We start from the raw sequence: 13,651 nt of genomic DNA, 5'->3' as shown, positions 1-13,651 counted from the left end.
TCATGTAGAAACATTAGCAAATACTATAGCCCAATATCCATTTGGTGTTCTCCTCCAAATTCCTCTCTCGATATATCAGCTGGACTCTATTGTGTATCCCCGGATACTGTTTAAGATATGAGTGTCAAAAAGTTATTTATTCGATGTCTTCTCGCACCAACCTCCTTGCTTCCTTCTGGTTTTACTGTTTTCTTCTGGATCCCCGAGGCCGTGTGTTGTGGGTGTACACATCTTCCAGCATAGGGGCGATACCTTTGAGGATGATGTTTGGACGTTTAGATGAGCTCCAGTTTGGCTTCATTGTCCAACTCCTTGACCTTCTAGATAGGTCACCTCCAAATAAAAAGATTTTGCTAGGAGGTTTCGGGTTTACACAGGCCCGCGTCAATCCTGGTTGGATGTAACCAGATGCATAAATTGATTAGTTTAGTACATTCAGGGATTTACAATCCCCGGTGGCAAGTGACAGCTATGGTGTCAGCTAATGTTTGCCCCTGCAGTAGATAGAAAACATATGGTCTATGCTGGCTTCTAACCTGGTTTGTAGATCTTTCCCAGTTAGCTTTACTCACAGCTGTACTGTTGTTCCCCCTGAAACATAGACAGACATTCCCGTGTGACTTCCCAGATGGGAATGGAATTTGTCAGTAAATTTTTGGACTGCTAAATCCTTCAGTCACAACATAAGTATTCCTGTATTTCTATCAGGAAAGGACCAACAATGCACTCTATGTACTTTGTGACTTAGAAAAGGCATCACCTCATTGTTACAGCTCTTACATCTGTTTACCTGTCCAGGGTGTGCCCTAGACTTGACCCCAGCATTCTTCTGACAGAAGAGTCTACTGGGGAGAGAGAAGCATGATTATAGCCCTATAGAACAGGTGCTGCTTCCTTCTCCCTGAGTCTGTCTTTTCCTCAAACACTTCCCTGTAATAGTAGAAGTGAAATACAGCCCTGTATAAGGTGCTGCTATGGGACTTACCCACTGGAGGATTTCTTCTTGGACCTGCATCGCTGCAAAACGGTATGTTCTCGCAGGTGCAGGCCCCGCAGTGCCAATGCGGTGCAATGTACACGGTCACTGTGCCGCCTGTATCCCCGTTGGCCTGCGGTGCTCCAAAGCGCGGTGCAGTGCTCACAGCACTGAGCCGCCCGTACTGCCGTTAGCCTGCGGTGCTCCAACGCGGTTCAGTCCCTCGGGGAGCTGGCCGCTCGCAAACCGCAGGTATGGCAGTTTTAACGCGGAGCAGTGCTCCGCACTGTGCCGCTCCTTCTCTACTTGGGCCTGCGGTGCTCCAACGCGGTGCAGTCCTCTCGGGGAACTGGCCACTCGCAGCCGCAGGTCTGGTAGTTTTAAAAAACGCGGTGCAGTGCTTCCTGCACTGTGCCGTCCTTCTCCACTTGGGCCTGGGGTGCTCCAACGCGGTCCAGTCCTCTCGGGGAACTGGCCGCTCGCGACCCAGGCCCAGCGGCTCCAACGCGTACTCAGTGCTCTCGGGCACTGACCGCTTGCCGCTATTTTTAGTGCTGTGGAAAAACCCAGCACCTTCCAGCCCCTCGGACCCATGTAGTACAGGTCCGTGGGGCTGTTGTCCGAGCCGTCGGAATGACGGCTCCAGAATGCTCCAGCGCTGTCGGCGTCCTGCTGGAGCTGAGGTCGGCTCCGGCTCCCGTTTAATGGAGATAGTGGTGCCCCCCCCCCCCGGCCGTTGCTGGCTGCCTGCAGTTCTGCAGACTCTCCCCAGCCAGTTTTTCATCAGCCTTCCTGTAAAAAAGGTAAGTCAAGAAACTAAGTTCTCCTACCTTACTTGTTGCAGGTTCAACCCTGCCGTTTGGGAGGAACGTCCTCCCCTCGCAATGACTTGTTCACAATGCGTGTAGCGATAATGACACGCATGCGTACTGGCGGGTTCTTCATGCAGTCACTCACGTGACTCCGAAGTAAAATAGGAAAGATGTTATAAATCAGGAAAAGGTGCAGAAAAGATTCACTAGGATGTTGCCTGGCATGTAGCATTTCCATTATGAAAATAGATTGGAAAGGAGAGGTATGTATTTCCAGGAGGGGTGGAAGTTAAGGAGGGTATATAAAATCATAAGGGGCATGTATAGATAGGTTTTCTGCTATTGACCATTCTCCATATCAGAGACAGATTAGACTAGAAGACATCCAAGTCAATCAAGTCTTAGCGCATTTATTGTCACATGCACAAATACGGTGAGGTAGAGGTACAATGAAGAAATTGCATGCAGTAGCTTCACAGACACATAGACTCAGGCAAACACACAGAAAATTACATATAAATTACACATAGAAATTCTGCAAGACCGTAAAAAGAAAAAAAGTCTACACAAATAAATTGATATTAGAGCAAAACACTAATAGTAAAAAAAAACAAGTCCATGGCAGTGCAATAGGCAGTCGTCAATGTTCACAATGTTGAGGTACATATAGATTTATGGGGTTTGAGTCGAGAAAGTAACTGTTCCTGAACATCGTAGTGTGGGACCTCAGGTGTACCTTCTGCCAAATGACAGCAGTGAATAGAGTGTATTGCCCAGATGGTGGGGATCCTTATTGATAGATGCCACCTTCATGAGGCAGCACTTCATATTAGATACTTTTGATGATGGGGAGGGCTATGTCTGTGATAGAAACAGAGAAAAATAGGTACAGGAGTAGGCCATTCGGCCCTTCGAGCCAGCACCGCCATTCAATCTGATCATGGCTGATCATCTAAAATCAGTTTTTCCCCATATCCCTTGATTCCTTTAGCCCTGAATCTAAATCTAACCCTCTCTTGAAAACATCCAGTGAATTGGCCTCCACTGCCTTCTGTGGCAGAGAATTCCACTGATTCACGACTCTCAGGATGAAAACGTTTTTCCTCATCTCAGTCCTAAATGGCCTACACCTTAATCTTAAACTGTGACCCCTGGTTCAGGATTCCCCCAACATCGAGAACATGTTTCCTGCATCTAGCCTGTCCAATCCTTTGAGAAGTTTATGTTTCTATAAGATCCCCTCACATCCTTCTAATTCCAGTGAATACAAGCTCAGTTGACCCATTCTTTCATCATATGTCAGTCCTGCCATCCTGGGAATTAATCTGGTGAACCTACGCAGCACTCCCTCAATAGCAATAATATCCTTCCTCAAATTAGGAGACCAAAATTGCACACAATTCTCCAGGTGCAGTCTCACGATGGCCCTGTACAACTGCAGTAGGACCTCCTTGCTCCTAAACTCAAAACCTCTCACAATAAAGGCCAACATGCCATTAGCTTTCTTCACTGCCTGCTATGCTTACTTTCAGTGAACACCCAGGTCTTGTTGCACCTCCCCTTATTCCTAATCTGACACCATTCAGATAATAATCTGCCTTCCTGTTCTTGCCATCAAAGTGGATAAACTCACATTTATCCGTATTATACTGCATCTGCCATGCATCTGCCCACTCACCCACTAGACAGGTCTCTCTGCAGCCTCTTGCCTTCTTCTGCATTGGAAATGCTGAATCAGGCCATTGTGCAACCAGTCAGGATATTTTCTACAGTGCATCGGCAGAAGTTTGTTCATGTTTTTGGTGACATGCCAGATTTCTTTAAACTTTAAGAAAGAAGAGGTGCTTTCTTCGCAATTACACCTCACATGCCAGGTCTAGGACAGGTGATTTGAGATGCTAAGGTCCAGGAATATGCTGATCCACCAATTAAAAATAGCGTGTGGTCTCCCAACTTCCCATTTCTGAAGTCATTGAGTAGTTACTAGGTCTTGTTGACATTGAGGAAGAGGTTGTTTTTGCAGCACCACTCTATAGATGTTCTATCTCTCTGCTCGCTGACTATAATGACAGTCATACAGCACAGAAATTGGCCCTTCAATACAACTTTCCATGCTGACCAAGATGTCATATCTAAACTAGCCTAGTTTGCCCATGCACATCCCATATCCCTATTAACCTTTTGCTATTCAAGTTCCTGTCCAAGTGTCTCTTAAATATTATTATGGTACCTGCCTTAAATGCTCCTCTGGCAGCTTGTTACATAAACAATGCACAAAAAGTCTTCTTTACCACCCTATCTACATATGACCCCCCATTCAGGGGACAATGTACCTGCACTCCTAAGATCCCCTGCTCTACAGCTTTCTCCAGGGCCCCACCATTCAGTGTGAAGCTTCTGCCTTGGGTTGACTTCCCAAAATATAATACCTCAAACTTATCTGCATTAAGCTCCATTAACCATTCCTCAGCCCACTTGCCCAGCTGATTAAGATTCTGCTGTAATTCTTCATAACCATCTTCACTTTCTACAATACTACCTGCTTTAATAAATCACAAACAATAGCCCCAGCACTGATCCATGACGCACACCACTGGTCACAGGCCTCCAGTCCAAAAAATAACATACCTACCACATATGTTCAGGTCACTGGTCTATAGATCCCAGGCTTTTCCTTGCAGCCTTTCTTAAATAGAGGCGTGACATTAGTCATCTTCCAGTCATCCGGCATCTCATCTGTGTCTCATCTGTGTCTAACGATGAATCATATATCTCAGCCAGCAATTTCTTCTCTTGCTTCCCATAGTGATCTTGGATATATCTGATCAGGCTCAGGAGATTATCAACCTTCATACTCCTTCGGATACCGAGCACCTCCTCAACTGCAATATAGATTGTTTTCAAGATATGTACAGTATATAAACTGTCCCAAGTTCCCTAGAGTTCATGTACTTCTTCCTGTAAAAACGGATGAGAAATACTCATTAGGGACCTTGCCCATCTCCTGCAACTTTGCACACCGATGATTGTTTTGGTTTCTGAGGGAACCTATTCGCTCTCTAGTTACCCTCTTTCCCTTATATCCTTCTCATTTATTTTTTTTTGATTCTCCTTAATCTTTCCTGCCCACTTTTTGATCTCTGGATTTCCTACTTAAATATGCTCCTCAGATCACTGCACTTTTCCAGGGATACACTTGCCCCCAGCTGCTTACCATGGCCCATGCTTCCTTCTATTAACGGACGAGAGCTTTAATTTTTCTCATCATTTCATACTCTCACCTGCCTTGCCCTTCATGCTAACAGGAATATGCAAGCCTTCAACTCTCAACATCACACTTTTAAAAGTATCCTACTTTCCAGTCATCCTTCTTTCTGGAAAAAACGATTCTCATCAACTTTAATGAGTTCCTGTCTAATACCATCGGTTGGCCTTGCCCCAAATTCAGAACTTTAACTTGTGGGTCTGTCCTTTTGTTATCCATAAATAATCTAAAGCTAATTTAAAATTGACAACAGGCACAAACAGCTTGCCCATTGTCACTTCAGTCACTTGCCCTTCCCAAGTTCCTAAGAGTAGCTCAAGCTTTGCTCTCCCCCTTGTAAGGCTCTCTACATATTGCCTAAGAAAACTTTCCTGAACATATTTGACAATTTGATCCCCTGTAAACATTTGAAACTATGGCAGCCCCAGTCTATATTAGAACACGTAAAATCTCCTACAATGAAAACCCTATTAGTCTTGCAGCTATTTGCAATAGAAACGTAGAAACATAGAAAATAGATGCAGAAGTAGGCCATTCGGCCCTTCGAGCCAGCACCGGCATTCAATATGATCATGGCTGATCATCCAAAATCAGTATCCCGTTTCTGCTTTTTCCCCATATCCCTTGATTCCTTAAGCCCGAAGAGTTAAATCTAACTTTCTCTTGAAACCATCTAATGAAATGTCCTCCACTGCCCTCTGTGGCAGAGAATTCCACCGATTTACAACTCTCTGAGTGAAAATGTTTTTCCTCATCTCAGTCCTAAATGGCCTATCCCTTATTCTTAAACTGTGATCCCTGGTTCTGGACTCTACCAACACGGGGAACATTTTTCCTGCACCTAGCCTGTCCAAGGACCGGCTGGGCTTGTACACTCTGGAGTTTAGAAGGATGAGAGGCAATCTTATTGAAACATATAAGATTGTTAAGGGTTTGGACACACTAGATGCAGGAAACATGTTCCCGATCTTCGGGGAGTCCAGAACCAAGGGCCACAGTTTAAGAATAAGGGGTAAGCCATTTAGAACGGAGACGAAGAAACACTTTTTCCACTCAGAGAGTTGTGAGACTGTGGAGTTCTCTGTCTCAGAGGGCGGTGGAGGCCGGTTCTCTGGATACTTTCAAGAGAGAGCTAGATAGGGTTCTTAAAGATAGTGGAGTCAGGGGATATGCGGAGAAGGCAGGAACAGAGTACTGATTGGGGATGATCAGCCATGATCACATTGAATGGCGGTGCTGGCTCCAAGGTCTGAATGGCCTACTCCTGCACCTATTGTCTATTGTCAATCCCTTAAGATTTTAAATGTTTATATAAGATATCCTCTCATCCTTCTAAATTCCAGCCCAGTTGACTCATTCTTTCTTCATATGTCAGTCCCGCCATCCCGGGAGCTAACCCGGTGAACCTATGCTGCACTCCCTCAATAGCAAGAATGTCCTTGCTCAAATTAGGAGACCAAAACTGCACACAATACTCCAGATGTGGTCTCACCAGTGCCCTGTACAACTGCAGTAGGACCTTTCTCCTATACTCAAATCCTCTCGCTATGAAGACCAACATGCCATTTTATTTCTTCACTGCCTGCTGTACCTGCATGCTTACTTTCAGTAACTGATGCACCTCTCTTTTCCTAATCTGACACCATTCAGATAATAATCTGCCTTCTTGTTCTTGCCACCAAAGTGGATAACCTCACATTTATCCACATTATACTGCATCTGCCATGCATCTGCCCACTCACCCAACTTATCCAAGTCACCCTGCAGCCTCTTAGCATTCTCCTCGAAGCTCACAGTGCCACAAAGCTTTGTGTCATCTGCAAACTTGGAGATGTTACATTTAATTCCCTCGTCTAAATCATTAATATATATTGTAAATAACTGGGGTCCCAGCATTGAGCCTTGTGGCACCCCACTAGTCACTGCCTGCCATTCTGAAAAGGATCCGCTAATTCCTACTCTTTGCTTCCTGCCTGCCAATCAGTTCTCTATCCATGTCAATACCCTACCCCAAAAACCATGTGCTCTAATTTTGCGCACTAATCTCTCGTGTGGGACCTTGTCAAGGGCTTTTTGAAAGTCCAGATACATCACATCCACTGGCTCTCCCTTATCTATTCTACTTGTTACATCCTCAAATAATTCCAGAAGATTAATCAAGCATGATTTCCCATTCATAAATCCATGCCGACTTTGACCGATCCGAGATCGAAATCTCCAAGAATACTTGTTCTTCTAAGTCCAATTGAATATTTGGGGTCATATAGCGCACTAGCGACAAGGTGATCATCCCCTTTTTATGTATCAGCTCTACAGTTATAACCTCACTGGACGAATCAACAGAAAGGTCATATCAGACTTTTGCCATGAGGTAATCAACGAAGTAACTCCACCTCTTCTTTTAACCCTACCTATAGCAGCTGTGCCCAGGAATATTAAGATGCTAGTCCTCTCCGTCTGTACTCCCCCCCCCCCCCGCCTTAGCCTGTTTCCGTAAGGACTATAATATCCAGTTGCACATCCCTATCCTTCATCTGCCTTACCCGCCAGGCCTCTTGCATTAAAATAACTGCTATTTAATCCAACAGTTCTTCCTCACTCCTTGCCGTGCTCCTGCCTATCCAGAAGAATTTGTTTTCATTGCCTTCTGTACCGACTTCCAGCCTCTCAGCTGCCTCACTCCTGAACTGCAACTCGTCTCCCTGCCAATCTAGTTTAAATGATCCTAGGTAGCACTAGCAATCCTGCCTGCCAGGATATTGGTCCCCCCTTCAGTTCAGGTGCATCTTGTCTCTCTTGTACAGGTCACTGCCCCAGAATCAAACTGAATCGTTCAAAAATCTGAATCCCAAATCCCTCCACCAACTCCTCAGCCACAAATTCAATCGTTCTAACTTCCTGTTCTTACCCTCACTAGCACATGGCACCAGGAGTAGTCCAGAGATCACTACCCTTGAGGTCTTGCTTTTTAACCTTTCGCTTAACTCCCTCTATTCACTCTGCAGGACATCATCCTTTTTCTTACATCTGTCATTTGTGCCAATGTGCACAACGACTTTCCCTCTTACCCTTGAGAATGTTCGGCAGCCAGTCCATTGCAACCTGGACCCTGGCACTAGGGAGGCAAAACGCCATCCTTGAGTCTTGATTGTTCATCACTGCCAGTGATTCAACCAGCCACAATGGTACCATCAGCAAATTTATAGATGGCATTGGGGCTGTGCTTAGCCATGCAGTGATGATTAAGGGTAAGAAATGCAAAGATCTGAGGGGGAACTTTTCCATCCAGTTTGGAAAGTACATGGAATACACTGCCTGATAGAGTGGTGCAAGCAGATTCACTGGCAGCATTTAAGAAGTGACAGGACGAGAACTTGAATCACCTGGTAACAGAAGACTGCTGGAAAATGAGATTAATTTGAATTGGTTCGTACCGCTTGGAATGTACATGGCAGGCCAAATGGACTGTTTCCATGCTGTATGACTATCTTTCGAAGATCCATGTCTGTGAGATAACGCAGCTGCTCTTCCATGCTGTCTCCTTTGCAGACAGTACAGTAGCACACAACCCCAGTAAACTGTGGCTTGCAGGCTATAACTCTTAGGTTAGTCAGCTCATCACTTGGTCAGGTAGGTGCACAGTACTGAGCCACTAATCAGTGAAATGCAAACTAACAGGGGAAATGATGCAATGCATGCTAAAAAATATGGACAGATATATTCATATATTGTGGCCGAATACCTTGTCCTAATTGCACCAGTTTGAGCAGACACAAGCTAACTCAGGTTTAACAATGACCAAACCAATATCAAAGGCAACTGTATCTAGAGTGCACAAACTTATAGCACAATCTCAAATACCCTGAAGCCTTTTATGGAATGTATAAATATTAACTTTGTATTTCCATTCTTGAAACTATATTTAGATTACTTTTTGCATTGTTGATGCAAATGAACAGCGTTAATATGAAAATAAACGATAAAAGTTGACTATCAACTGCATTCTGCTGAACAATAAAATTCTTTCCAGCAGCATGTCTTCTATCAAAGCATTAATTCAGACACATTCATCAATAGCTTGAAGTAGAAATGATGCTGCTATCTAACTGTTTTACTATGTGTTGCTTTCTAGTTTGGATTACCTGCGTGCACATGGGCCTTCTGCCTTTCAACAATTATGTTTCTCCTGATGACTAGTAACCGCAAAGACATCTATAAATTAGCATTGCATGAAGTAACATACCCTGAGAAGAACAGAAAGATTTACCTGGAAATGAAGAAAATTAAACAAAGTAAATGAAACCAGAATGATACAAAGAAATCTTTAAAGTACAGTTGCATACGTGATGTATATGCACACAGCAAATTCTTCTTATATACACATTAATTACATAACCTGCATATAGTATAAATATCTTTCAGGCACTTTATTTTAATCAAAGTTAATATGGATCTCTTCTAAATTAATATATGAAATAACTATTCATTAATGTTGTGTTTACCAGACCATTGATATGAACTGCTGTTGCTCTCACTACTGAATTCAGAAAGTAAATTAGATATTGGACATTTGGAGTTAAACCCATTCTCAAATATGTAGGAACCAACCCAGTTGATCATCGTTAATAACATGAACCCAGTAAAAAATATACAACCAAAACTTCACACTGAACAGACAATCTCAAACGAAAGCATGCTCTGACAAGCACTGATGTGAAGAGAAAAGAAGAGATATAAGGATGGTTAAATGAAAGCTGGTAAAGATATATTTTAAAGGGTGTCTTCAGAGGTGGAAAATGAGGAGGCAGGGAAAATGCTACTCCTATTCGAAAAATTTACTAACACACATCAAGAATTTGAAAGAACACTAAAATAGTAACTTAGGATAGGGAAGCTGTGAAATTTGAAGCCCTGATTATTGATGTTAAGCAGGTTTTCAGATCTATTGATTTATTCTTGAACCTTGACATCAACCAGTAAAATCCGGTTGCCGATCAGCTACCAAAATGAATGTCAGTACATTGCTTCAGGACAGCAGGTGCAGAAACAGGAGGAACAACAAAATAACCTTCTCCATTAATTCTTATGAATGCAACTCGGCTATGGTAACAGTTTGCATGTGTGTGTCGGCAATATGAATATATCCCTTCCATTAAACAAAAGAATGTTAGTTAACAGCTCTTGTCTGGTAGTTGTAGTACCAAACTAGGACTTCAAATATTGCAAATTCAAAATTGTGAAATTGGTAGGTTTGGGCTAGCATCTGAAAAATCATTCTGAAAATTCCAGATTGTAGCAGAAACTCAACTAGTTTGTTAATAAGCATCAAAGGAAGTTTCTGCTATCCCCATCTCGTATGGAATATATGTGACAAATTCCACAATATGTAGCTAATCCAATGCTACTAAATAAATGTCAGTCGGACTGCCATCATCCCAAGTGAAATAGTTTATCTACGCATAAGCAAAGTGCTTAATAGGCTGATACATTTCTGATGGAATGTTTTCTCAGGAGAAGTTTTCACTTAATCAGCTTTTGTAGGTCCATAAGATACAAAGAGGATATTTTTCGTAATCAGGAAATGCAGGCTCTCCCTGCTCCAGGGTCTTACTCATTTCTGAATATGTAGAAGACTTGGTTTATGCTAATCCGTTGATGGAGCTGAAAATTGTGCAGGAAATACGACCATCCCTGCAAGCCTCCGACTTTAATGCAGGGAAATGGACTGTCAATACACACATTAATCCATCAAATCATTTTGTATTACATGCTCCCTGAATACTTGATTGGACAAATTTTCCTGGATTATCATACTGTCTACACTAATTGAAAGTAAAACGTTCAACTTTTTTTGCACAGTTTTTCCAATCGAGTTGTGTAGTGGCTCTCCCCTTTATCCAACACCTCAATCAAGGAGCAATGATCAAGTTGCTGAAGAAGTGCAGTTCGCTGGATCATACCACAAAAGAGTTCCACGTGTGACAAATGTAGATTTCAAGATCCATGAGGTAGAGGAAATACTCAAAGAAGCCAAGAATTAAAGTCCATAAACTAAATCAAAAGATAGAATAGATAAAGTGAAGTAGATAACAATATCTGAGTCACCTGTAGTGACAGCAACACTTCCTATGAAATGTTTGTTCTGTTCAAAGATGTATGTATATTAATTCTAAATTAAAACATTTGATTCATCAATGGTGATTAAATTCCTGACAAACAATACCCACGCATAAAACACAAAAATGCTGGAGTAACTCAGCGGGTCAGACAACATCTCTGGAGAAAAAGCATAGGTGATGTTTCAGGTCGGAACTCTCTTCAGATTAGTAGAATTCAGTGAAAGTAAAGGTGGAAGGGGAGGGAATAAACTGGAGGCGAGAAAAGATCAGAAAACATGTTGTCTAACAATACAAAACATAATGAAATATGCAAATTATATGTTATTGTACCTTTCATTATCTCAGGATGTCTCAAAGAGTTCTGCAGCCAATTAAGCATTTTAGAATTGTAATCACTGTCAATAATAGGAAATTATCACAAATGTGTGCACAGCAGAATCCTACATCCTACAATATTAGTAGTAATATTAAGAGATATTAAGAGTTATAGTTTAGCCAGGGCTCCAGGGATTATTACCATGTTCTTATTGAAACAATACAGTATAAGATCACAGATCAGACCCGATGGGTTTTTAGTTAATTCCTTGTTGAAAATAATCATACTTTATTAACTTGTATCTTTTGCAACATACGAGGAATTTCATTTGCCAAACAGTCATCTATATTACTAAAAGTAAGATCTTGAACGCTTTTGACTCACTGAGATGTGATTTCCAGACTGGACCAGAAGATTCTTCTCATCGATGAAAAATCAGAGAGATATTAATGTTTTAAATGTTTTTGCCATTCTCTCTGCTGCCCCTGCCGGTGGGAGGGGGGAGGGACTATAAAACCCGGAAGTGGTGTGCCTCACTCAGTCTCTGCAAGATGGAAGAAGCCACAGGGTCATGTCTCTCTGAGCTCTGAATAACACTGAACACATGTCTACTCAATTATGAGTGCCCTTAATGTGGTTTGAAAATGAAAATATGGTTGGGTTGAAGTAAAAAGGCACTGCAAATGGTTGTTTGGAGGGTTTGGGGTTGAAGTAAAAAGGCACTGCAAATGGTTGTTTGGGGGGTTTTGGATTGAAGTAAAAAGGCACTGCAAATTGTTGTTTGGGGGGTTTTGGGTTGAAGTAAAAAGGCACCGAAAACGTTTTTTTGGGGAGGGGGGGTTGGGACGAAGTAAAAAGGCACTGCAAATGGTTGTTTGGGGGGTTTTGGGTTGAAGTAAAAATGCACTGCAAATGGTTGTTTGGGGGGTTTTGGGTTGAAGTGAAAAGCCACTGCAAATGGTTTTTTGGGGGGTTTTGGCTTGAAGTGAAAAGGCACTGCAAATGGTTGGTTGGGGGTTTTGGGTTGAAGTGAAAAGGCACCGCAAATGGTTGCTTGGGGGTTTTGGGTTGCAGGTGCCAAGAAATACAGCTTTAGCAAGAATGAGTGTGTACATAATGGGATGCATTAGACTGAAGAGCTATTGCAATGGCTGGAGAAATTTTGAAAGAGAGGTATACAATCACAACGGGCTTTTGTTAAAATAAATAGAAGCTGCTCCCATTGTGGATGACTGAAAGAATAAGAGACATAGATTTAAAGAGATGCAAAAAATAATGTCAGATTCAGCATAGTTTACTGTCAAATACACCAGGATGCAATAAAATTCCTTGTTCGGATAAAGCTCATGCCTGCTGTCGATGGACTAAGTATCAACATGCATTCCTTGTCAGAGTTGTTTTGTAAACACCGAGATCCCATGGTCACTCTCCTCATTAATTAGCAATGTTACAACATTTTGAGATTTTTAAAATCAAGTCTGTAATTTATCCCATCAGATAAAGCATAAAAAGAAGTTTAATTTGACACCTAATTCACTTTCATATCTTCAGTATTAAAAAAGTTATGGCCATTTTCATACTCGGAAATTAGAATCTTGTTCCCTATTGATTTTCCATTGACTTAACACAAAAGCTGTGATCGAGGACAGTCTAAAGCCCATAACTTTATTAAAAAATTAAGAGAACTGAAATAAATTTTCAGTTATTATAGATTGAAGCATTCTGAAACAAATATTAAACAATCTCACTTGGATGACCTGAAATTAAAGCCTATAATTAGTAGTTACCCAATTGTAGCTAATTGCAAAATTCAATTACTAGATCTAAACATCTCTCCATTTCTTAAAGAAAGATTAACATTTTTAAATAGCCTAAGTATCCAAAGAACATTCAGACAAGAATTCACAATAAAACATGATTTTTAAATCTCATTGACATTAATTTATAGGCCAAATGGAAGGGATTTAGTGTTCAATTGCTGTAAATTAATGGCCATTTAAATCAGCCATTAAATGGGATTCTGTGGAACGCGCTGGTTTAGAACGCTGCCATTGCGGTGAATTTGTACCCCATGTCGGCATGAAAGATACTGCCGGTTCAGATGGGCCCCCAAGTCAGCTACTCGCAACATAAAATTTTGTATAAAGGCATCTTAAGAAGCCC

The 13,651-nt window shown here is 41.9% G+C and overlaps 1 protein-coding gene across 1 annotated transcript in view; it reads left to right on the top strand.

Moving 5' to 3' along the window:
- Window positions 1-9,469, top strand: part of LOC116979600 (urea transporter 2-like) — a 117,299-nt gene extending 107,830 nt beyond the window's left edge. Inside the window, exon 8 of the mRNA XM_033031192.1 lies at window positions 9,186-9,469. Coding sequence (XP_032887083.1) covers window positions 9,186-9,353 — 168 coding nt within the window. The 3' untranslated portion in view covers window positions 9,354-9,469. The remainder of the gene's footprint in view (window positions 1-9,185) is intronic.
- Window positions 9,470-13,651: the final 4,182 nt, after the last annotated feature.

The sequence above is a fragment of the Amblyraja radiata genome, chromosome 1 (genome assembly GCF_010909765.2).
Source record: "Amblyraja radiata isolate CabotCenter1 chromosome 1, sAmbRad1.1.pri, whole genome shotgun sequence".
NCBI classification, from domain to species: domain Eukaryota; kingdom Metazoa; phylum Chordata; class Chondrichthyes; order Rajiformes; family Rajidae; genus Amblyraja; species Amblyraja radiata.
The sequence above is the reverse complement of the archived record's forward strand: the minus strand, read 5'-3'. Positions and strand labels throughout refer to the sequence as shown.